Source organism: Amblyomma maculatum, chromosome 2 (genome assembly GCF_055883805.1).
Source record: "Amblyomma maculatum isolate TAMU_Amacu chromosome 2, ASM5588380v1, whole genome shotgun sequence".
Taxonomy (NCBI): Eukaryota; Metazoa; Arthropoda; class Arachnida; order Ixodida; family Ixodidae; genus Amblyomma; species Amblyomma maculatum.
In genome coordinates, this window is record NC_139345.1 from 98,212,435 (window position 1) to 98,238,403 (window position 25,969).

The following is a 25,969-nucleotide window of genomic DNA, read 5'->3' on the forward strand; positions in this document are numbered from 1 at the left end:
CTTCGTCGACGTCGCTTTTTAAGCTTAAAGTTTGTACCTAGTACGCTCTCGCTTGTTCCCCTGGTACCGTCCTCGCCATCCTGCATGCAGCGAGCGACAAAGGCAGCTATTCGCTTGAAAAGCAAAAAAGAAGAGAAGGATCGAAGAAGAGAGGAAGGACTCCAGCAGTGCGCAGCAAGGGGAGGGTAGAAGCGGCAAGGGACAAAAATATACGAGCACGAAGACCGAAGGAGCAACTCGAGAAATTCAAAGCGTAGGAGGGATCTGCCAAGAGCAGACTTTTCAATAACCGCGAGTGCCGGAACCAGGACCGACTCGGCCTCGCTCGGTCTGAGCTTGGAGGCGCGCGCTAGCGCGTGCCTGCGGCGGTTGTGCGCTTTGGCCCTTTCTGTACTTTAGCAGCGCCACGTCAGTTCGGTTCGCCCCGTGTCGACGACTCCCCCTTTTATTTCCGCCAGGAAGACCGTGCTCGCGCAAGAACAGCTCCGGGCGAACAGGAGAGTCGTCGAGGTCCGGGACGGGAAGAAAGGAAGCGAAGAGAAGACCTCGCGGGAAAGAGGAGGCGACCTCAGGCGCGCGCACGCACGCACGCGCTTTTTTTCGGGAGGAGGCCCCGTCCCAGCTTCCCGAGCGCGGCGGCGGGCGCCCGCGCTCGCGTCCAGAAATTGGACTTGTCGCTTGCAGCAGCGGCGGATGCTGCTTCTTTCTATGCGCCCGGCTTCCCTCGCCGCGCTGGTGCGGTCTCTTCAGCGCCGGCTGACGCTGCGGCCGCTGCCTCTGACACCGGCCGTATAAAAAGGGATCGCGGACAGCGTGCGGCCATGTCACAGTCCCAGGCGCCGCAGCTGCAGCTCGCGCCCCAGCACTACAGGCACCACCGGGCCCCCGGTCAACCTCATCACTTCAGCCCGGAGGACTTCGGCGCGGCTGAGTATCCGGCCTACGAGGAACTGGCCGGGTTCCCGTGCGTTGCATCGTCCGGCGGCGCGTCCAGCTCTTCGGCCGCGGGCGCCGGAGGCACGACGCCTGCGCCGCCGCACCCGATGCGCCTGGAAGACGCGGCTGGAGGAAGGGACTCGCCCGGATCACCATCTTCGGCCGAGCTCCAGAGGCCCGCGTGCGAGTTCGCCGCCCGGGCCGGAGCCGGTGGGCCGCTGCCGCAGTCCCTGCCCTACCCGACCTGCCTCGCCGGTGAGTTGTCCATAGGGTGCAGCCATCTCACTTTTAGAGCAGCGCCCCCCCCCCCCCCCTTGCCCCACCCACTGACTTGAGCCTCTAGCTGCTTTCTAAGCTCAGCGAGGAGCATTGTTCTCATAAAGTGCCATGCTCCGTGATTGCTTGAGAATGTCCTGCACCATTTTTGCCGGCATCGTCCCTAGATTTTACGTGTTGTGTTTGGTTGTGTTTCGGTCATAACTGATCGAAAGCTTTGAACTCCCAATGACGCCATCCTCCTCTTCAGCTAAATACTGTTCTTCTTTGGTTGAACTGACTTGAACATGGTTCGTTAGAAGTAAGACTGTTCTTTCTATTGCTGATCGAAGTGAACGGGCTACCTCATTTGATATTCCGCAGTTTTGTCGTTTTGGTTTTTGATGCTTTTTCTCTTGGGTTGGCTGCACGGACTGAAACTGCGAACACTTTGCACGTGTGTTATCTTGCACTGAGCACAAGTTTGAGCAAGTTTTAGCAGTTATAATGGGTGCAATATTGATTTGACGTGTGGGTCTCCAGGTTGTTGTTAGGCTTGGTAACTGACAGCATTAGACCTGACGTGGTGATCATCTTCGATGGTCTCGTGCTTCGCTATAGTTCTTTGTAAAGGCGTCATGGAAATATATGCGTTCGTCATTTCTATCATGGTCACGCATTTTCATATGACCCCATAAAAATGATGCGTTGTCATCTTCCGTCAGTACTTCTTGTTCTCTAATTTCTTCATCGACCCTATAAAGCTCCACTTTTTTTTTCCTCAGCTGTTGCGACCGGTGGCTATAATTGGCCAATAGCGCGTCTCTGGACTCTTCGGCACCATCCAATCAAGCATGTAATGTACACCTTAACTTGTGTGTGCAAATTTCAAATTTCAGCTAGTTATTAGCTCGGGTCAGTTATGTTACGCATGTGTTATTTTGATATGAAAACCTCTAGAAACTTCAAACGTGTTTACGTGAACTGGGGTCCCGGCTTAATGTATTCGCATGATGGTCGTGTCATGATGGCCATGCCAGTCACCGCTTCAATTTTTCCATTACTAGTTTCGGCTTAGCCCAGGTTGCACCAATACAGAAAATACTTGCCGCCGTCTAGCAGTGGGTACAATTTCTCAGTGCTTAAGGGTCAGTCTTGATACGAAAACTATTTCTCTTTTGTTTCCTCCCAACATTCTGAATGTCTGAATGTCCTTAATTTACTATGGAGCATGGCTAATTCACATGTCAATAGCTGCTCTCTCTTTGCCGTGTCACTGCTTATAAGCTCTCCAGCCTGTTCGCTAACTACATATTCATTCGTGAAAAGCGTAAACAGCTTTAGAGAGCGCGGGTATGCAGTTAGGGGATGTGACTATATAGGCTTCAAGGATGTGAATAATTTGACTGCTCTGCAACGAAAAACTTACGGAAAATTATCCATTTGATGCGCCACATTACGCACTGCTATATATTCTGGAGCTAACGGTTTCTTCAATTTCTCGCTGCAATCTGCCCTGAAGGTGTTGTTCTTGCCTTTGTATTCTATTGTCTGAAGCGACATGCTCATTTCTGCAACTCTTGTGTTTACAGTAGTAATTGGTTGTGTTTCTATTAAGCACTACAGCCTTTCATGCGTAGACTCTTCTCGTGCTTATTTGGCTCCCATTCAGTTTATGAAAATTATTACTTCAAGATCCAGTGTGGTACAACAGTGATTGTCGATCTGCCTGTATAAAGAAGCAAAGACAAGTACTTTCCTAAAGCTGTGTAGAACTCTATAGTCTCGCTTTTCGTAATTCGTTATGAAAGACTTGATAGGTTTATGATAGTTCATAATATTGCTACCTTCAGCGAACTCAGTGTTATATCCCGCCAGGGGTCCCGCTGGGCGTTTGGGTAGTAGCAAAGCACGGATGATACCGTGCGCTCACCGCATTGACTAAGGAGCAGCGCCCGCTTCCTCGCTGGAGCAGTAACGTCGTTAGCCTCGAAATTGAATAGACATTAGAGCCACGATGACTAGTCGAAGCCTTCCTCAAACTCATCAATCCTGATGTTACCCATGCTGCCGGAAAAGTCGTTTTGAGTTCGCCTACCATATCTGCGGTTCGTCGCTAGAACCTGTGCGAAATCAGCTGATGGCGCTCGGAGTTCAGCCTTTTGATGCCGTACTGACTCCGCCGCTAACGCCAAGTTCAACGCCCTTTAAAAGGTGATATCCTTCTCGCTGAGAAACCGCTGCTGCAGGATCAAGTCTTGAACGCTGTACGCACACCAGTCAGTCTCGAAGCATCACTTCGAGTGGAAGTGTGGTTGACGTCGAGCTTGAGCGACCCGCAACGGTCGAAGTGGATGGTGACGTGTCAGACGCCGCGGAGAGGACCCAGTGCTTGCGCCAAAGTTGCATTCCTTGGCGATTCGCTTCAATTTCGTGACGCATTGCGAAACAGTCTCAGGTGACAGCTGGTCACGTGTGTAGGATTTGTGGCGTCCGGCAAACTCTGACGGCTTGTTGTCAAAGTGATGGTTCAGCAGACGAACCAGCCCGTCGTAGCCCCCCTCCGCCCTGGCAAGTCAAAGCGCACTTCAGCCTGCTTTCGTTGCTCCGGGAAGCACGGGACTTCTGCGTGTCGTATGAAGAGCGTAACGTGTAAATACTGCCAGAAGAAAGCACACAGGGAAAAGGCTTGCATAGCGAAGCGGAACACTTTCAAGCAGCACGCCCATCAAGTGAAGCCCCACGATAATCAATACGCTGCTGAGGGACTTCTGTATACTTTGAACAACCTATCCACTAACGTCATACCGACTTTCGCCATGCAACTCTCCTTGGACGGTATTTCCCAGGTGATGGAGGTAAGATCTTTACGAAGATAGACCTTACACAGGTATATCAACAATTGCGTGTGGGTGATACCACAGCAGAGCTAGGTACTGGCTATCACTATGATCAAGGGACTTTTCAAGGTGAAACGCCTGCCGTTCAGTGTTTCTGTTTCACCACTGATTTTTCATCAGTTCATGGATATTATCTAGCTGGTTTGGATGGTGTCGTTGCATACTTGGACGATATTCTCATCATTGGTTCAACAGAAACTGAACGTTTTCAGCGACTTGCCTTGGTATGGAAACGTCTAATATAGGCTGAATTGAAAGACAACAAAGCGAAGTGCTTGTTCGTTGTATCTAAGCTTGAGTACCTAGGGTTCCGGATCACCGTCAAGGATGTGCGATCGACCAAAGAGAAGGTTCGAGCTAAAAATAATGAGCTGCAAGCGTTCTTGGGATTACTCGTGTTCTACGGCCGGTTTATCAAGTACCGTGCTACGATTGCTGACAGTCTGCACCGGCTACTCGATAGGGGAGTCAGTTGGAATTGGACTTCCGAACGCCAGTTGGCTTTTGACAAACTGAAGGAAGTTCTTATTTCCGCTTCCATTCTACAACACTATGACGAGAACAAGCTCATTTTTCTCTCCTATGACGTGTCACCATAAGGGCTTGGTGCAGTTCTCGCCCAGCCAGACAATCATGGAAAAGAGGTTCTAGTGGACTATGCATCCAGAACATATAGACAAGACAGAAAGTAATTACTCACAACTTGACAAGGAGGGACTTGCAATAGTCTACGCTATGACTACTTCCAATAGAATGTCGCTGTACGGAAGATTGTAATTTGCACGGAACACCAGCCGCTTTTGGGGATAACGGGACCAGATCGTCAAATTCCGGCCATCCTCTCTCCTAGGATGCTGTGATAGTGCCTCTTAATGGGCGCTTATAACTACAAGTTGGTATATCTACCTCGAGTGAAGCACCAAACGCCGACGCTTTGAGCAGCCTGCCGCTGCCTAGCACCGAAGGCGAGCCTACGGCTCCTGGAGATGCTTACGATTGTGGCAGAACAATTAGCTCCGTTAACGGTTGCTAATGTAGAATTTTACTAGGACCGACCCTGTCCTGGCCCTCGTATATCGCAGTCTTCATGCCGGTGACTAGACAGCGTGGGTTAGACCAGATTTTGCTCCGCACAAGGCGCGTATGTCTGAGCTTTCAACACACAAGGCATGTGTTCTCGAGTGGCCATATCTTCTGGTCTCCGGGATGCGGCCTTCCGTCTACTACAGACGGTCATCGAGGAATGACAACTATGAAACAAGCTACACGCAGTCATTGGTGGTGGCCACGGCTTGACGATACCATCTAAGAGTGTGTGGCTGGATATCATTTATGTCAGCTAGACCCGTGGCCTCTATGCCAGCATGGACGAGACCTGGAACTCCCTTGTCAGTTCTTCACCTGGATTTTGCAGGTCCAGTCAACGGGAACTGTCATGTCATCGTGGTGGACGCTATCACGAAATGGCTTGAAGTTTGCCACGTACGAAATTTAGCCTCAGCTACGGTCATCCAGAAGTTTCGTTCTATGTTTGCCACATTTGGCATTCCAGAGATGGTCGTCAATGACAACGGCTCGTCGTTTACATCTACTGAAGCTAAGGAATTTTGGCAGTGGAACGGCATACGACATGTCACAAGCCCGCAATTCCACCCTGATACCAACGAACAAGCCGAGAAAATGGTTCAAGAGAATAGAGTCGCGCTTCGCAAATTGCATAAGAGAAGTATTGCCTGTCGACAGTCAAGGTTCCTGTTTCCACAACACACGAATGTTCATGCGACAACTCGTCAGACGCCAGCCCAGCTGACGTTTGGACGTGAGCTTAGGACAGGGTTTAATTTGACTCATCCAACAAATGCGAATGTTGAGGAATGCGAGAGCCTATCCGCTCCAGTCTACATGCCAGGACAACCTGTGTTTGTTCGCAATTTCTCTAGTTCACCGAAGTGCTTGGCTGCCAGCATTGCCAGACGGTTTGGTAAGCCATCCTATGAGGTATCTCAGCTCACTTCAAAGGACCACTTCAAAGGAGCCATGTCGACCACATGCGAAGGCGTCTGACTACCGACGACGTAGGCGGATTTCAGCGGAGCACGTTCTTTCGTTTCCCAGATCTGGCACCACCTGATGTAGCCGACAGCTGCAACTCCACTGACAAGGCTACACCTGAAGTGACAGACAGCTGTGAGTCCGCCACCATGGTTTCGTCGGAAGTGACAGACAGTGTTGACGCTGCCGTTCCTGTTAGCGGCACTGTTCCAACCATACCGACTTCTCCCAGATCTTCGCGTGGAAGACGGCTTAGAAAACCTGACTTTTATACTGGTTGAAAAAAACCGCGAAGTAGTGCTACATACCGCCAGCGGGGATCCAGTCACTCACTGTGTTTGTTTATTTTTTTCTAATTATGGATGCAGCTCCTTTGTTTGCCCAACAAGTTATTTCGCAAGAACAACCTTGCTTGCTCTTTTGAAGGTTGCATTTTATTTTGGAAACTACTCTTTTCGTATACCGGCAGCAGAACTTTGTTGCGAGCCGATCACTGAAGGCGTCACTCAGGGTTCCTTAAACGAAAAACTACGGTGTTTGCTAAATTTTAGGATGCATATGATTATAATAAGCGCCCGGCTGCAAGCGATCGTTTTTCTGAAATTCTTGATTCATGTAACTTGCGCCGCTCTATTCGAACGCAATATGCGAAAATGTTGATCTCACTTTCCAGTAATCTCGAGCCTTCTAATTTATTTATTGCATCCCGTTTTGAGTATTTGCGTAGCAATTACTGCAGCTGTGCATTTTTTACAAAGAAAATGCTGATAACTGCATAACGCCACTGGCTTTTCATAGTTCACAAACTGGTTCCGATGGTTAGTAGTGGAGTTGACGCTGTTGCGAGCACGGTAAACACAGATTCTTTTGGGGCTGAAAGAAACGCTAGCACATTCTACTTGCTAGCGAAGTGCTTGAGATGATGCGAAACTTTATAGCGATTGGGGATGACACTGGTCTTACCTTGTTTTTAGGTTATCCGATCATCGAGACGTTCCCTTCTTTGCCTTGTTTCGGCAGTTTTGACACAGCTTCGACAAAGGAGCTAATCATCAAAGAAGTCAAGCCTATGTACTTTGTCTTCGTGATGTAAACACCAAATCTTACGTGCGCCTTGTAACAACAATACTTTCTTTGAGCAGACTTAATAGCCTTAATTTGCTAATTTTCGGTAGCATCAACAATAATCAGCAAATAAGGGTAGGCAATTTGATATTATTTGCGGTGGACAACGACACATGGAGAGCTGCGTTGCCCTGTTCCGCTATTCCTTTCTGTCCGTGTTTGCTGTGATGTTGCCCACCATGCCATCAGCCCCTTAGATGCCGTTAATGGTATACATCTGAAACAACTGCCATTTTAGCCTATATGATGCTGCGGTTGGGGAAAATCTTTCCCTTCCTTTTCGAGTCATTTTATTAAAAGTCACATTCTATATATTACATAGAGATATCGCCATGACCCACGTGCACGTGGACGCCTATAAATTTATGCATGTTTTTATTGGTGAAAGCTGCTTTAGTTTATAAAATGCTCCGTCGAGAGCTTCGACAAGGAAAGCCCTACCTATAATAAGAGTACTTGAAGTTTTGTCCTTCCTGCACTGTGAGTTTATATTTCAATGTGTAGAGTGCGCTGATTACAGATTGCAGAATACTGTGCCTTCCTTGCTTTCATGAAAGTCTTATTAGTATAGGTTGCATTAATTAAAAACCCGAACACACACACAGGCCTACCGCACCACCTGAGGAATTTTACAAAAGCCTCGTTCGCACGCAACTCTTTGAACGCCGGTTGATTTAATTGCAGGAATGCGTTCAATGGTTGCTGTTTCACCCTTATCTGTCCGCGGATTATGAAAGGGTTGCCTCTTATTATGTAGCTCTTCAAAGCAGCGGCGTGCTCGTGCGAACTGCCCGGCGTGGCGGCGAGCCTAAAACGACCGGCCGTTCAGCGTCACTGCTCGCTTCATCGTTACCGTTTTATCATTACCTGAGGTCACCGAGATATCGAGCCGATTGATTACTTGGGATTTGAAAGATGATGTGATGGTGGTGATGGTCAGGAAAGCTCACCTATACCTTGACCTCACAATGTCTGCGTGACTGCTGAGGCTTCGACCGAAGAGCTTGGGACTGGGCTCGTTGGAAAAACATAATTTGAAAGTGTGCTGCTTAGGCGTACAGAACTGAGTCAAAGAAACTGACATAGACGTTAATTCTCTGCATCTAAGCAGCGCATCCTTTAAAATTATGTTTCGACCGAGTCATATGCTTTCTCACAGCAAATGAATGCTATGTATAGGGGCTGGTTATATTCCGCGCACTTTTCTATTATCTGGTTGATAGTGTGGATATGATCGATAGTAGAGTACCCTTTCCGAAAACCGGCTTGATCTTTAGATTGGTTGAAGTCTAAGGTTGTTCTGATTCTGTTAGCGATTACCTTAGTAAATACTTTGTGCGTAACGTATAGTAAGGTGATCGGTCCATAATTTTTCAAGTCCTTAGCGTCCCCTTTCTTATGAATCAAGATAATTTTAGCGTTCATCCACGATTCCGGTACTTTCGATGGAGCACGCTTTGCGTTTAAAGGGTGGCCATTTTTTCTGGCACGATATCCCCTCCGTCCTTCAACAAATCTGTAGTTACCTGGTCCTCCACAGCTGTTTTTCCCGTTTTCATAGCTTCTAAGGCGAGAAAAAGAAACGTTGAATGTCAACGCTAAGTGCCAGGTAACAACAGTTATAACTGAGGGCCCAGTAAAAGATAGTGCTTGCTTTACTAAGGCCCATTCTTTATCTGCAGAATCCAAGTAAAAGCATGCTCCCCAGTAAGGAGGGGCTGAACAAGGGAAATGAAGAGAGGTAATGGCAGTGCATGATTATAGAACGTGTTCTTTATCTTGCCCCATTTCTGGACTGTCCGAGGTTGCATAGGCAGAACAAGTATACGGTGGAGAGTGCGTATAGTTTCGATCTTTTGCAGTACGTATGCTTCTTCCATGTTGAGACGGTTGGGGCAAGACTGTGCTATTTTGCGCTACGTTCTGGTAGCGTCCGTTATTTAGTGCTTGTATGTTGCGGCTCCTTCCCCCGGCGTATTAGGCCAGGGAATCGAGGGTAGTGGACGTTAATTTCGTTTGGGCGTTTATGAACCAACTCACTTCTCTCGATCCCGACATGGATATGTATCCAACGCAGGGCCTCTGAATGTTTGGGTTGCGTCTAAGAATCTCTATTGTATTTCTCCTCCTAGAGGAGTGTTTGTTTTTCTGTTGACAGCTTAGTTCCTTGACCTGCGTTTTAATCTTTCCTGGTACCATATAATTCCTGTCTTGCTGTATATAATCCACAAGCACAGACCGCAGCGATCTCCCTCTCCCTGTCTCTCTCTGGTAGTTTCAAAAATAAATAACAGTAGTTCTGCACTGAACATCTGAAAATGTTTTTAAAAATCACCCGCCTCGATATTTGAATAATATCGCTACGTGGTTGAAGTATTTCGTTCACTAAGAATGGCGGCCACCCACCAGCGTGCGTTCATTCACACCCGGGTTCGGGCGTGCAGGCGGTGGCGCGGGGGCCCCACCGCCGGACGGCTTCTGCTACGAGTACGGTAGCGGCGGCGGCCCCATCGGCGGCGGAGGCCCGCTGGCTTCGGGCGCGCCGCCGTTCGCGGGTCCGTACAAGGTGCAGCGCCGGGCGGCCAACATCCGGGAGCGGAAGCGCATGATGAGCATCAACACGGCGTTCGAGGAGCTGCGCTGCCACGTGCCCACGTTCCCGTTCGAGAAGCGCCTGTCCAAGATCGACACGCTGCGGCTGGCCATCGCGTACATCGCCCTGCTGCGCGAGGTGCTCGTCTCCCAGTACGACCCCCTGACGCACATCGAAAAGTGCCTCCGGGGAGAGCTCAAGGGGGAGCATGCAGCCGAGTGGAACACCTCAGGTGAGCACCCCTGCCCTGCATCAGCGCTGCATCTGAGATGTGGTTTTCGCAGTGACCAAATTTACACCTGCTTTCCACCGACACTATCGTCTAGATGTTAACTCTGGCTAGAAACATGCATGCAACAGAATACACAAGAACATGCTCGCAAATTAACAGTAATTTGCGAGTCATCAGTCTGTTCACGACGGTAATATGTATACCGAATTCATCTTGTGAGTTGGCGTTCTTTTCAGGATTTAAACAGATAGTTGCACGAGGCCTGTATGTATACCTACAGGGTGTATTCGTGTATTCGTTAGCCCTCTCGTCTAGAAGCATGCTTGAATTTCCCCAGAGATGACTCACTGGCAGAACGATAGATCACTGTGGGTTCCGCGATTCTAAAGTTTTGAGTCTCAGAAACTGTCGTGGCCGTTTTCGGCTTCATACGCCATTCGCATCAGATACATTTATACGCAGCTCCTTCGCACACTACCTTGCAATAAAGAAAGCTTGTTCCGCCACTCCGAACTTTTGAGCGACGAGCCTAATGCACTACCATTTTCAGTAGAAAATAGAAGGGAACGACTAGGACAACCGCCAACCGCGATCCCTGCCATCCTTGCGTGCAGATCTGACAGCGCGCCTGTCCTGGATCAACTGGGAGAACCTGGGCGTCAACCCGAACCGGAGGAGCGTTCTCACCACCCTCACCCTGACCGCAGACACCATCGGCTGCCACAACGGAACCCAGTGATGATCGTGCCATCTTGCGGTTTAGCCGCCGAGTGTCCGCGCCTCGCTGACTGCTGCTGCCCCTCCCGCCGCAGCCTCGGGTGACTGCCGCCGCGCGTCTCGACAGTTCCCAGCACCCGCGTCTCCTGATCACCCGTCGCGACAGTGGACCCGTGTAGCCGTCGCCTCGGACGCGCGCAGAGACCCAAGGACTTCAAGTAGTGACGATCCAGCGGAGGACTGTGTCCTCTCGTGCTGCATTTGCGTGCGCGTTGAGAGTAGGCGAAGTAAGCATCCCTGTACGGAGGTTTTCTCAGACTTCTATTTACTGCTTCGCGGGTTATGGTGTGCTGCGTGATAGAGACGTTGCGCGCTTAGTAGTCAATGCTGAACGGCCAGCGGTGACACCTAGGTCTCCACGACAAAAACGATCTGTTATAGCTTGAGCGTTCGGGAAGAGGAGACGCTCGAGACTTCGAAGAAGCGTAATGGCGCATTACTAAAGCGAAATTGTCATCCTCGGTGTTCGTGGCAAAGATAAAATGAAGGTACCACTTCAGGCTATTAATGAACCAGGTATAAAAAGTTTCGATATAGTGGCAACAGCTGTTGAATTTACTCTGTTTATAAATACGAACAGTCAGAACAGATTTTCTTTTTTTTATTTACATTATTGTTTTCCTCGTTAAGTTGTAAAAGTTGCCAGTGAGTCGAATATTTCTGCCGGGCTTAAAGCGAGCAAGACTAGTTTTCAAAAGCCAGTGTTTTTGCATCAAAGAGCATTGCTTAGCCTGAAAGTGGAAAAAGCACCATATCACCATTTCGCCATGGTCAACCGTGCACTCATTGAAACGTGCAGATGTTCCGAAAACTGTTCCTTTATCTGCGTGACTACAAAAAAGTGCATTTTAGGAGCACGGATTCCTTCTTACTAGTCAGCTACGTTTTATCATGAACGTGTAACTTTCTCTGGGGTGTTCTAGTCTGTTCATAAGTTATTGAGTTAATTGATAATAGATTTGCCACAGATTTTTCACTATTTCGCACGCGGCTACAATGCGCGTGGTTAAAGCGAATTCTCCATTTTATATTTTTACTAGTCAGTAGCTCTTGAAGTCTGCAACGCGTTTGAATATGTTGTCGACTCCTCCAGAAAAGCTTTTGTTCTATTTTTTTTAATAACAAGCATGACTTAGATAAAACAAACATTTCTAGGTATGATTTTAGGCATCATGAGGTGAACTCTTACTTCGGTTGAGTACGGCACCCATGCTACATGTGTTGGAAATGGTCTGCAATTAGCTTCGCCCGTTTTAAATTCTTGGTTCCAACTCGTACGCACGGGGTTGTTGCCCCAAGAGACAACCACACAAACAGTACAATCTTATATTTCCAGCTGAGAAACGAAACCTCAAAACATTCTTCTAGCCGACCAGCTCCTTCACACACGGCCAACATTCCCACATGTCGGTGCAGTCGTCACACGTATCTTGGAGTGGCCATATGCGTTCGAACTGCTACACGAAAGGGAAGAACATCGCCTGCTGCAGGCTGGCCACTGTCCGATAGAAACATGAGACACATGTCACCAGGTTTAGGCTTTAGGTTTTAGGTTTAGGTTTTTTTCTTTTTTAACATGCCAGCGAGGCAAGGTTAGCCAAGTACCACAAACCATTCTGACACTTTGGATGTTCCTAAGCGCAGCTTTATTGTCACCGACAAAAATCTTGCTCTGACTCAACAAACCAGACATCCCCGAAGTAATGGACTTCGGCGTCCTAACTTCGCACCAAACATATTTTCAGCAAAACATGGCTCTTGAATCACAAAAATAAAATGACAAGTGTGACGAACGTTAAAGTTAAGCATGTCTTCAATCGAAGCCGATCTCTTTTGTGATATGACTATTAAAAGTAGTCACTGCATAAATTTATCTTGACACATATGATGAACGATTTGATTTACAAGCCGTTTCCTCTATATCGCGAGCGTCGCGCGAGAACTGGCACTCTAGTCATTCCTGCTGAACGTTTAATGAGAAAATGCAACGTTCACGGTTGTCTGCCGAAAAAAACGTTTGTATTTTGTTGCACTGTACATAGTTTGTTTATGTGCTTATTTTTGTGAATATCGCAAAAAAAAATAAAAAGCTGTTCCTGATACTTTTCTGTTAATCAAAGTGTGTGCAGTGTCATTCAGTGCGCCCTTTGTAAAATTAAATACGTAGAACTGGGTTCCAAGTATTTTCATGTTTTCCCTAAAACTCATTCAAAGCGCCAGGTGGGCACCTAATCTGAAAATAAAATTGATTCGATTTGATAATGAAATTAAACAACGCATAATAAAAACAGGAAAAACGCTTACACACGTCCTTCGTTGTTGTCTGGTGTGCTTCTTATTTTGTCATGCTATCTACATGGACGATCACCAATTGCTCCGGATCACTTGTCCCATCAAGAAGTAAAAATCCAATGAGACTGAAAAAGCAAATTCGAATTTCCTCTACCTGCCAATGAGACTGAAAAAGCAAATTCGAATTTCCTCTACCTGCCATTATTTTGCCAGAGATTCAGACAACCATCCTTTCCAGACAAGCAGTTTCTTTAACTTCCTCTTACCCCCTTTCCCGGTGTGTAGTAGCCGGTCAGGGTCTCTTTACAGCCGGCCGACCTCTACACCTTTCTTCTCATTAATTTACTCTCTCTCTCTCTTTTTGCAAAGCAGAGAATTCTTCGGTTTAAATTGCTTTTTCGTAAACGACACCTTTAGCTGATTCGAAATTTTTGCAGAGAGGACAGATATATGCATGCAGCCACTGTAAGCCTGCTCGCTGAACTTGAACGCTTCATCACTATGAAGTTTATAAACTACGAAGCAAATGCATAAAAGAGTTCAGAGGAAAATAAGCAGAAAGTAGGATGAAAACATCAACTGAACTTTATTTTCATACAGAAACACGCAGAAGTCGTTTCTAATAACGCGTACAGCTCACTCACCTTCGCCACAGTACTGTCCCAAGCGCACACACACACAAATATGAACCACAGTTTGGCGACATTGTCACAGCGCCATGGAGGCTTTTCCATTCTCCGCCATTATATACAAAGCAGCTCAGCAAGTTGGTACAAACTTTTTGCAAGCTTGCTGCAGGCAAGACATCGAAACACAATGCAAGCAATCCTTGGCGTTGCAGAAGCAGCGAAAGTTACATGCCTACCGCGACCAAAGGTATGGCCATAATCGCACACCAAAACACTTCACTTACCACAACACCAGCGACACTTCATGCGGCTTCTCTCTCGCCGCCATTCTTTAATTTCCTTTTTATACAGTCACGTATACTGCAATAGCCATTCTTTTACTGGCAGCGGGTTCGCAAGCGTGAAGCCGAGGGCTAAAGTATAAACTTGTGAATATAGCGCATGTTTTGTTTTGTTTTTTTTTTTCCTTTGTTTTGTTTGGCTATAGAATTGTCAGGTAGGAGAGCTCTGATTTTTGCCTACCGAATCTACCTGTATATGCGGCGACGCGTAAGACCACTAGCTGGCCTTGAAGAAGCGAGAGGAAGACAGAGGAGAGCAATGGCTGGAAAAGCAGGTAACTAATAAAATATTTAGGGACATAGTATGTTTTTTTTATTTCGCTATATACGGTTGGCAGGCAGCAACGACAGCGGCTTCTTGTGCAACCGATCTATCTGTCTGTATGCTGTGACCTTAGGCCAATTGTTGGCCTCAAAGAACAAGGAGGAAACAGAAGAAAGCAATGGCTGGGAGGTGGAGGTCAACCAGGCACAGTGCATGGTGGGTTACTTAATGCAAGAGACAGAGAGAAAAAAAAAAAAAACGAGGGAAAGAAACATAAGGTGGCGCGAAGAAAAGTTCAGCCGGTCATAGTGCGGTATAGTTAGCACTGTCTGGGGAGCGCTAATGCGAGCCAACAACAAAGATAAAAGCGCTTGCCGTGCATTTATGCGGGGCCGCACAAGGCTGAGGAGTCCGAACTGTTAAACAGGGCACTGGTAGCGGCTAGCAAAGAAGAAACAAAACTGTCATTCAACCAGAAGCCCAAATTCCAACTCGTTTCGAGTGCTATCAAAAAAAGCCTGTCCAGCTGATGTCAGTTGCTCAGAGATATGACCTCTTTCCAGTTTGCGAAGATGTAGTGGATGTAAGCTCCAGTAATTTACAATGGAGATATAAATACACCCATAACTGTTTCATCTTGAGAAGGTGGACTTCATTTTTTTCTTCTCCTGCAAGATGGAAAGGGGGTGGTACTAAAAAAGGAGAAACGTCGCGTCTTCAACATTCTAGATTGTCTGTAATAGCTAAGTTGTCGCACTAGGAACAGGTTACGATTTCTCTCGTTTCAGAGGTTCCGCATATTGCACCGTGCCCGACACGTCGTGTCGCTATTGCGGAAGATCATGCGACGCACTTAAAAAGCGTTTGTAAGCGTTGTTAAACGTACGCAGGCGCTATGTAAATGCTGAAAGAAAAGGCTTAAGCAGGCAGCTTGCCAGCTGCGTCGTTTATGGCCCCCTCAGCCATCTATAAAAGTAAATTAATTAGGCAAGCGCTTGTGTACGTGACGCTGAAGAGCAGGGTGACGCTGCGTACACCGCACGTTGTGCGCTGCACAGGACGCGAAACTTTCCGCGCCAACCGGAGTGCACGCGCTTATTAATGCCACACGTGTCACGCGATCTTATAGCCTAGCCATGCAGTACACGAGACCGCAAGGGTATAAAAGCAGGCTGATTAAAGTGCGCGCTACAGAAGAGGAACCGTATTGGGAAGCGACAGGAACGCCGCGTATATTCGGAAGGGGACCGCGGCAGGCCGCTTTTTCAGAAGACCTGTACCGAGTGGTTTTTGAAGTCGCACACGACCACCTCGTTCTGGGCCGTGACGGCGATGCCCGATATCCAGCTGAACTGTCCGCTGCTGGAGCCCTTGTTGCCGAATGTGCGCACGTGGCGTCCGTCGGGGCGGCAGATCTGCACTCGGCCGTTCCCACTGTCGCCGACTAGGATGAAGCCCCGGGCGTCCACCGCCACGCACTCGGGGTGCATGAAGTGGCCCTTGAGGGCGCCCTTCTGGCCGAACGTGGAGAGGTGCTCGCCGGCACTGGAGAATACGTGCACCCGATGGCTGCCGAAGTCGCACACCACCACACGCTGCCCGTCGGCGCTCACAGCCACGCCCGTCGGCTCCTGGAACATGCTGCGCGAACGGTTGAACGCGTTCTCCGGTTGCGCGTGGGTGCCAATCTCGCGCAGGAAGATGCCGTCGTGATCCAAGACCTGCGCAGTTTATAACATCGAGAAGACACTGCTGAAATGCAGAGAGAATTGAAATTCGCGATTTCATTACCACGCCACTCGTGTTGAATCTAAAGGATGCTGCGGTGTGCTTAGCGCCTGGGTGATGTTTTACCTTACACAATCAAAACGCTGTTTTATCTCATTCTTAACGCAAATATAATTGTTGGCTTATATATACTGGTCTGGCTTGACAGGAGTCCGAAACGCAGTGAATATATTGCGATAGGCAAACATAACAGGCACCGGTTTTATTTCTAGTGTCTTCGGCTGACGGCACTCGTGGAGCACTGTGTAGTGCCTGACAAACCAACACCCTCAAAATCGCAACCTTTCGCAGCATGCGCCGGCGTCTCTAGTTAGCACTAGCTCTACACACCATTCGTAGGAACGTAGGATAGCCTCCAAAACAAATAACAGTCTCGGAGGCTACGCAGGAGAGCACACAAGACTCCACGAGTGCCGTCAGCCGAAGACACCATAAGAGTTTCAGAAAATATATACCGGCTTAAATTTGCTGCAGTCAACATGAAGTAAGAAGAGCTCAGAAAGTGAAGCCCTGCACCCGGCAAAGGGTAGCACAGATTCTTTTCCAGCCCGTGCAACACCCGCAACCACGGAAAAATTAAACTCAGCATACTTCAAGGGATCGATGCATACAATTTTCCACGGCGCTTCAGTGGAGCGCGCGCGCGCGTGTGTGTGTGTGTGTGTGCGTGCGTGTGTGTGTGTGCGTGTGTGTGTGTGTGTGTGTGTGTGTGTGTGTGTGTGTGTGTGTGTGTGTGTGTGTGTGTGTGTGTGTGTGTGTGTGTGTGTGTGTGTGTGTGTGTGTGTGTGTGTGTGTGTGTGTGTGTGTGTGTGTGTGTGTGTGTGTGTGTGTGTGTGTGTGTGTGTGTGTGTGTGTGTGTGTGTGTGTGTGTGTGTGTGTGTGTGTGTGTGTGTGTGTGTGTGTGTGTGTGTGTGTGTGTGTGTGTGTGTGTGTGTGTGTGTGTGTGTGTGTGTGTGTGTGTGTGTGTGTGTGTGTGTGTGTGTGTGTGTGTGTGTGTGTGTGTGTGTGTGTGTGTGTGTGTGTGTGTGTGTGTGTGTGTGTGTGTGTGTGTGTGTGTGTGTGTGTGTGTGTGTGTGTGTGTGTGTGTGTGTGTGTGTGTGTGTGTGTGTGTGTGTGTGTGTGTGTGTGTGTGTGTGTGTGTGTGTGTGTGTGTGTGTGTGTGTGTGTGTGTGTGTGTGTGTGTGTGTGTGTGTGTGTGTGTGTGTGTGTGTGTGTGTGTGTGTGTGTGTGTGTGTGTGTGTGTGTGTGTGTGTGTGTGTGTGTGTGTGTGTGTGTGTGTGTGTGTGTGTGTGTGTGTGTGTGTGTGTGTGTGTGTGTGTGTGTGTGTGTGTGTGTGTGTGTGTGTGTGTGTGTGTGTGTGTGTGTGTGTGTGTGTGTGTGTGTGTGTGTGTGTGTGTGTGTGTGTGTGTGTGTGTGTTTAGGGGGGGGACACAATTTCAGCACTATCAGAAGCCATCTTAGAGAGGCGAGGCATCGCACTGCAAATTGTTTGCTCAGCTGCACAATAGCTATAGCTGTCTTCGCATTCATCGCAGATGCCAAATTTCTTTCCCTACAGCATATATTCAGCACGAAAACCTATCCGTTCAGGAAGTTGCACTTAGGTCCTGCATTTTTACGATGCTTAAAAATATGCGAATGCACGAATTAGTGCATTACTTCAAAGTATGTACAGCCTTCCAGATTTTTAACAATATCGCGTCAACGTCGACGTCCCGGTGCTGCTACACAGGAAGAAGGAGGCCAGCGGAGAACGCATTGCAAAGGCAAGGGCCTACCCACAATGCCTGCAGCTGAAGGTAGAATAATCTAGTAGGCTATTCCACCTGGCCGTTGTCGACTATTATGCGTCAGAGTCCAAAAAAGGTGTAAATATTTTACCCGCTGCATATGCGGGTGATACCTATAGCGACACGCATTTGCCATAAACAGCCTAGCCTACCTGAGAAACCACTTGCCATCGTTACTTACAAAAAACTAACCATAGAAGACTTGCGGTATTTGCGCACTAATTTAGCTGTAGGGCAGTGATCGACTGTTCATTCGCATGTAGTCCTCCAAGCCACAGTTAACCACACAGCTCACGGTCTTCGCAGACATTTTGAGTTGAATGTCCGTCTTGATGCGGGGTTCCAACGCTGTATCACCGCCTCTCCGGGCCAGTCTCTCTACCAACTGAGCTAAGTAGGAAGGCTTGAAAATAACATTCTATTGCAAAAGCGAACTGACCAAGAAATCATCACACACGCAGGCGATGCAAGCTAGAGCAAGGTTCTAAGGTCACGCGATAACAGTTGACTCGCGACGGTTGCTTCACGCAAAGAACAACTATGCACACGGCCCAGTCCAGAAGCATATGGCCGATGCACATGTTGCTGTTGCCCCCCCCCCCCCCCTCCCCGATTATCACTTGCTTCGCTTCGACGCCGCTGCACCGGGAAACCGACACTAACGTGATATCATCGAAAAGAAAAATAAACCCAGAAGGCTGCACATTAATTCTGTGGATACCTAGAGTTGATTCCCCAGCCATGGTCGCGCACTGGTTAGGGCGCTCGACTACTGTTCCCAAGGATGCGGGATCGTATCCCGACCTCGCCGGCCGCTTTTCGGTGGAGGCGGAAAGAAAAACGTCCGTGTGCTGTGCGATGTCAGTGCACGTTAAAGAACCCCAGGTGGTCGAAATTTCTGAAGTCCTCCACTATGGCGTCTCTCATAACCTGAGTCGCTTTGGGACGTTATGCCACCAATCTTTTCTATACAGCTGATTCACCAATATTGTGCACTCATTACTCGCCAAACAAGGAGACGGAATTAATATATATGTATAGACCACCTTGCGCACAGCTCATCTGCCACGAGCAGAAATCGTGATTTGTTTGTTTTTTTTTTCTGTTTTTTTTTTATAAGCAGCTATCTTTTTGAAGTGCCCTTTAATAAATTACTAAGGATAAGCGTACAAGCAACAGTCTAGGTAAATTGTCATCTCATACATAAATGAAATACTCATCCCGGGTGCAGTAGCTGCATCCTGCATTTTAATATTTCAGTACAATTTCTGCAGCGCGAGAAGTTCTATTTGAATCTTCTCTTTGAGGGCAATATGCTCCAAAATTGATTATGTATGATGATTCAGGCGCGCTGTGATGGTATATAGTTAGTGGTAAATGTGACGGGCTCTGCCTTAGCCTACAATGCGTCTGCAATTTACACAAATGAAAAGTACACATGCAATGACATGTGCGTCTTAGCACATATATAGCGTTTAATTATCAAGTGGAATGCTTAAATTCGTTCACTGGGTGTAGCGCAATAACCCTTAGCTACGACTTCGGGTTCCCCGCAAAAAGCTATCGTATAAAATCGCTACGGGGGGATGAGAAGATGGTTGTAGTATGGCTATTTTGAAGCTCGATGCTGATGTGAAAAAGGGCGTCGAGATACGTTACATTATAGAATTTATTGGCACATAGGTACGCCTTCCTTTGCTAAGGGCGAGATAGTGGTATGCTTATTTTATTCAAACCTCATCCATATAGTAAAATAACAAATGATCAAGCGGACGTTTACAATTTGCCCCTTAAGAAGTGAAAAGCTCTCTTACTTTGCATTCGCCTTTCCTTTATGTAGTGTAACGTTTTAACAACGCGAACTGCCCTTGTGGCGCAGTACACCTAGCTCCTGTGTTCAATAATAATAATAATAATAATAATAATAATAATAATAATAATAATAATAATAATAATAATAATAATAATAATAATAATAATAATAATAATAATTGGTTCACAGGAAGGGAAAGGCGCAGTATCTGTCACACTTGCTCTGTGGACACCTGAACCGCGCCATAAGGGAAGGAAGGAAGGTGGGAGTGAAAGTGGAGAGAGAGAAAGAGGAGCCGTAGTAGAGGGCTACAGAGTAATTTCGACCACCTGGGGATCTTTAACGTGCTCTGACATCGCACAGCACAGGGACGCAACTTCGTTTCGCCTCCATCGAAACGCAGCCGCCGTGGTCGGGTTCGAACCCGGGAACTCCGGCACAGTAGTCGAGCGTCTTACCACTGCACCACCCCGGCGGGGCCTGTGTTCAAGGTTCATCAGCGCATTGCTCACCTGAATCCTGTGGTTGCACGTGTCGCACACGTAAATGCGCCCGGCATTATCCACGCATATGGACTCGGGGCTGCGGAAGTGGCCCGCCGAGCGACCCTTCATGCCGATCTGGCGGAGGAAGTTGCCGTCCCTGTCGAACACGTGTATGCAGTGCTTCCACTTGTCCGTGATGAGGATCTCCTGGCCGATCTGCGACAGCGCGATGCCAAACGGACACAGAAACTCGCCTTCCTGCTGGCCGCGGCTGCCGAAAGATCGCAGGAACTTGCCCGTCGTAGAGTCGAAGGTGAACACCTTGTGGTTGTCCATGGACACGACGAAGATCTCCGATGACCACGGGGACACGGCCACGCCCGACGGCCGCTGCACCAGGCCGTTGCCGAGTCTCATGCGGGCCAGGAATGACTTGGAGCGGTAGAGTCGAGACTGGGCGTCCGCCGCTAGCCTCTGCACTTCCGCCCTGCTTTGGTTACATGTGTCGCTTGCTGGTGGACTGGGGTTAGGGATGCTCGCTGGCGACGATGCCGCGCTGATCGTCTCCTGGCTAGCGCTTGGCGAACCTGGAGGCTCGCCTTCGTCTTCGAGGGTGGCGTCCGTTCGGCACTCGACCGTGACAGCAAAGGCTTCCGGATCAAAGCCCACTTGCGTGTTGCCCACTGTGGTGACTTCGGAGAGTGCGTCGCCAGCGTCGTGATGAAGCTTCATGAAGACTCGAATCTGGGAGCGGCAGTGGAAAGAACTCTCATGAGATATGAAAGTTGAACAAGTTCTTTAGCATGCGGACACTTGCAGTGCAAAGTTATTTTGTCTTCGGCGGGCTGCAAAAATGACTGTGTTCTGCGCGCATTTAGCTAGGCTCAATTCCTAAGTCGCCCACCTTTCGCGACCAAAAAATAAAGCGCACTGGAGAAAAGAGACAGCTGAACAACGCTCTAACGTCCAACTAATCACGCCTCTTAACTCTCGACTCCTAATCACGCCTCGCACAAAAATCCACCGCCAACTCTGAAGGTTTGCGTTTTCAGGTAGTCCGTGAGCACTCATAAGTCCATCCAGTTTGAGAAATTCGTTAATTTAATTGCCGCATACAGTTTATTGCGCTGTGCCGACCATTTATTGCGTATTGCACTAATAGCATTTCTTGATTGACTAGAACATCGCGGTAAATGTCGTAGAGCTCACAGACTTCAAGAAAAAAAAAAGACATGAAAACAAGGCCATCTCTCCTCTTCTGTTCAGAACTCCTTTATAAGTACTCTAAAGGGAGAAGTTAATCAGGGCTCACGTGCCTCGGTGCACAGGTAGCGGAATAGTTAGCAAGAGTGATGGGAATAAAAATCGAACTAGATTGATGGAGAAGCAAAGCTAGAAGCTAGAAAGAACTAGCACTGCCAGATTTAATGGAAGCTTCGATCTTGCAAAGCCAACTCATTGCAATTCACGTTTTATAAGCACCGAAATAGCTTAACTTCCCCTTCGTGAAAAATGTAATTATCACGAACATGTCTGTGGCCTTTATGACCATACAAGGCTTATATTTTCTCCTAAAGCTAAATCTCACTGTAGACTCATTCCGCTATCAAAATGCGCCCCAATACAATTCCGGAATCGTCACTACATTTATTTTTTCTTACGAACCGTGAAATATTTCCTGGAGCGCCTGCAAAAATTAAGACGCAGCAAGTAAACCCACCGCGGCATGACCCATTGTCCCGTGGGAAAGTACAGCACGTTCCGCGTTGCTGAATACGATTCTTTCTACTCCCATCTATTTTCTGCCCAGCCTTCCTTGTCTTGTTTACTTACGTGTTTGCCAGGAAGCAAAGATAAAACCTACGAAAGCAAGAAAATGAGGTCACTCTCACTGTCTGAGTCATTTGGTGGTACTCGGCAGGAAACGCTCTCATTGTCCAGCGCATTGCACTGTGACCTGGAACGCAATCGCTAACGCAACGGGTAGTCATGTGAACCGCATTACGAAAGCCGCAGGACGCCCGGTAACTTTCTGACCATAGCAGGACAACACTAATCTTACAGGCTACTCTGAGACGACGCAAGCTTTCAGGATGTCTAGTATACACGTAGTATGCATTAAAGGCGTAGAAGAGCTAGGCCTGATGACTATGAAACAAAATTTGCTGCTAATTTGCACGTATTATAGGAGACGCCGCGGTCGAGCCAAGGTGGAGAAATTACGAAGGACTTCGACTATGGTGAACCTGGGCGCAATAACAATCTTCCTTGATTACACGATTGAATCGCATTGTTTCATTGTAGGTGAGCGCTTACATTTCGCGACTGAAACGCGCAGGTTAACGACAAAGGTTCTATTCAAATTCAGGACAACGAAGAGAGATATGGAACGGAAAATTGTATGTGTGACGCTAAGAGTCAGAAAGCGTGCAGAGTGGGTCAGAATAATAACTCGAGTTACTGACATTCTAATCGAAATCAAAAAGAAGAAATGGGCACGGGTAAGACATGTAGTGCGAAGAGAAAACAGCTGATGCTCGCTAATATCAATAAATTGGATTCCAAGGGAAAGACCGCGTAGCAAGGGGCGACAGAAGATTAAATGAGTGGACGAGGTTAAACAAGCCCGCAACGGTCAAGTGGATGCTGGTAGCACAGGACCACGTTAATTAGAGGTATATGGGATAGGCTTTTGCCCTTCAGTGGGTATAGTATGGTTGTTGTTGCAGTTGTTGTTGTTGTTGTTGTTGTTGATGATGATGATGATGATGATGATGATGATGATGATGATGATGATGATGATGATGATGATGATGATGCTTAGCTTTAGCAAGCACTTTATATTAGTCGGTGAAAAACAAAGTGCCGATCACAAACCGGAGGTCGTCTGCCAGCGTCTGTAAATGTGCTACCGTGCAAGTGAAGCTGCACACGATCGTTGCCCGCCTCTAGGGCCTTTTTAACGATGTCAGGATTACCAGCGCTGAGTGCTCCCGCACATCTAAATGCTGCATGGTTAACGAAAGGAGGCTTTTTTTCGAAACCATTGCATGACGCGTCAAGCTAAAGTCTCGCTATGGTTTCGACTTTGAGATAGTAAGCGGGGCTTCATTGAAAGCCTGGAATTCGCTTGGGTGGATTGAGCAAATGAGGCCCTGTCGCTTTCAAATCAACATGGTGGCTGAAGATGCAAAACGAGGCAATTTGCAGAACTCAGGAGCAAATCCCTTAGCAGTGTACTTTTGACGAGAAGTGCACATTCGGGAGCAGAATTGCTGGCAACGCTGGAGTGGGGTGATGTGCAACCAATAATAGCGCGTAACTATACACTAGGTTGAAGGCAATCTACTCGTTCTTTGCATTCAATTTTATACAGCTGCTCTTCAGCGCGAGCACTGGCTGTAAAACCCAGTACCTGTTGTAAATTTTCGTTTCGTTTGCTTTGCAGAAGACAACCCGAGCTATTCGAGACAAGCCTGCAAATCGGTACCGTCAAAAAGGGGGGCGCCGACGGTGCGGGCAGTAGCCTTGGGAGCTTCTGTTCCTGCTTTCATCTGACGGCAAAAAAAAAAAAAAAAAAAAAAAAACGAAAAATGAAACGTATTAAGCGCAATGCACCGATCAGGTCTAGCATGTGAACCTACACTGGCGGCGAATTAACTCGACCTGCCACGTCACTGCACTTTTTCTGTCTTATACCCGCCGGCTCCGATTTTCTCAAATGTGCTCTAGTTTCTTGCTGTTCCGGTCCCTTCATTATAATGTATTATTTTGCGGACTGTGAACACGAGTATTTAGAATAAATAATCGCCAATACGAAAGTACAAAACCCGGAGAGCGGAGACAAAAATATATAATACCGGCGCTTTAACTGCAACTTGGGTTACAAGTTACAATATTTAGAGCATTACGGTTCCATCGTGGCCGCAAGTGCGACTACTATAGCGCCGATTATCACCCGAGTAGCTCAATTAAAATCAAGCAAACCATAAATATCACCACGTTTTTACCTGGAAGAAAGAGGCAATCTCGCTAAAGTTGCTGCAAACACAGACCCACCGATGCTGTGAGTGGCTTGGCAAGCTGCAGTAACAGCGTCGATGACCCGGTGTTTGCAGCAAGTCTCTGAACTTAAAATCTGCGTTGTTTTCGGGATGCTGGCAGAATGCTAGCAATGGAATGCCACCTCCCATCGTTTCGATATTGTTGACGTACAGTGTCAATCACACTTAGTGGGAACACGGCTCCGCGTGGCTGAGCACGTGCGGAGCATCACTGCACCCAAGCCAAGAGCAAGTTCGCGCAAAATAGTCGACGACACGAAGCATCACTTCGAGTTCCTCGTACTCGTATTGGTATCGGTTCCTGACCGGGTATCGGTCAGGAACCGATACGGTTCCTGTATCGGTTCCTGGCAAACTGTATCGGTTCCTGACCGGGTTACGTGCAATGGCGCAAAGCACGTGCCTGGCCACACGGGGCCGTGTTCACGCTAAGTACGATTGCCAGTGTACAAAAAGCCGCTCAGCAATACTTCCGCGGTTCCTTCTTCCAACGGCGCTCCCGCGATGACATTCCAAAATGCTTGGTAAGCGGCACCTATACAGTACGCAGCTAAAATGTGTTGAGCGAGCTCAACGACTTGATCACTACGAGGCCACAGTGTGGCATCGATGGCATAAAAATCCGTAATATTTCTATAAAACATTTTGGCGCAACGTCTCATTGCACCTATATATACAGCACTCGCAAAGAAGCACAGAAACGCTTTCGCGCACTGCATACGCGTTGCGTCTATTTCTTAAAAATTGGCATAGAAGGACTACGGCACTAGTGATAGGTGCGACACATGAAAACAGTACGGACAAGAAACACTCGAATACCCCGGAACGAAAGAATATCCCTCGAGGACAAGGGTCATTTTTAGTTTACTACAGTAGCCTCATGACAGACCTAAGAATATACCCACGGCATTACCTTTTCGTTAGGGTCTTGCGCGTGGTCGAAGCCCTTGGATGCGAACAGGCGTGCTCCGACGGCCGCAGTGCGCACCTTCTGCACCACCTCGTGGAGCCCGGTCTCCTCGGCTGCCTTCGCGGTGTCCAAGCGATGCAGCAGCTGGGCTTCCAGGTCCCGGATCTTTTGGACGCGCTTCTCGGCTTCCTCACGAAGCTTGGCTTCAACTTCGCTCTGGCTAGACTGCACAACGTGCGGAGGTGGTATTGAGGCACACTGAACATGCATGTCGCTTCTCTCCGAGTGTGCATGCACTTTATGTAGCCGAACTTATGATCGAAGTGAATCTGCGACCTATCGCACAGGTACTTGCTTTATCAACGCTCATACGATTGCTTCACTGCGCCTATTAAACACATGGTACAAGAAAAAGCGAATAAGGTTTTCGTCGAAAACTTGGTTCCATTACATCTACACTTTGATCAGAAGAGGTGGCTTCAAGCTTCATGTAATTTATGAGAAATCACTTGAGGAATGAATGCCACCAGTTTGAGGAATGGATTCCACCAGAAGAATGAAAAAAAAAAGAGCAGATTTTACTTGTTTTCAAAAGGACGACAAAATGCGACGCGCCTAATTACCTAACTTTTTCGCTTACACCGGCATGATGTTAAATAGTTTAAAACATACTTTACCCTCCTTAATGCAGCACCTTTCTTCCAATAGGTCTCTCAATCCTC

General features: G+C 47.9%; 2 protein-coding genes across 3 annotated transcripts in view; one reads left to right on the forward strand and one right to left on the reverse strand.

Moving 5' to 3' along the window:
- The first annotated feature begins 821 nt into the window (after positions 1 to 821).
- On the forward strand, positions 822 to 10,832 carry Fer2 (basic helix-loop-helix domain-containing Fer2). Its single transcript, XM_084592110.1, has 3 exons — positions 822 to 1,191; positions 9,713 to 10,093; positions 10,708 to 10,832. Exons 1-3 carry the CDS (start codon positions 822 to 824, stop codon positions 10,830 to 10,832), a joined length of 876 nt encoding a protein of 291 aa, XP_084448236.1.
- Positions 10,833 to 13,729: 2,897 nt separating this feature from the next.
- The window catches only part of LOC146199355 (uncharacterized), a 47,530-nt gene continuing 35,290 nt past the window's right edge, over positions 13,730 to 25,969 (reverse strand). For both annotated transcript variants that reach the window (XM_084594806.1, XM_084594805.1), the window contains exons 3-5: positions 25,251 to 25,472; positions 20,301 to 21,017; positions 13,730 to 16,118 (exon numbers count right to left, since the gene is read on the reverse strand). In XM_084594806.1, coding sequence (XP_084450932.1) covers positions 15,663 to 16,118; positions 20,301 to 21,017; positions 25,251 to 25,472 — 1,395 coding nt within the window. In that variant the 3' untranslated portion in view covers positions 13,730 to 15,662. The remainder of the gene's footprint in view (positions 16,119 to 20,300; positions 21,018 to 25,250; positions 25,473 to 25,969) is intronic.

Bases quoted from the DNA above. Each gene is read 5' to 3' on its own strand.
- Fer2 (XM_084592110.1), top strand. From the start codon at position 822: ATGTCACAGTCCCAGGCGCCGCAGCTGCAGCTCGCGCCCCAGCACTAC. The intron at 1,192-9,712 runs GTGAGTTGTCCA...TCGGGCGTGCAG, and splicing joins CTACCCGACCTGCCTCGCCG to GCGGTGGCGCGGGGGCCCCA. The intron at 10,094-10,707 runs GTGAGCACCCCT...CCTTGCGTGCAG, and splicing joins AGCCGAGTGGAACACCTCAG to ATCTGACAGCGCGCCTGTCC.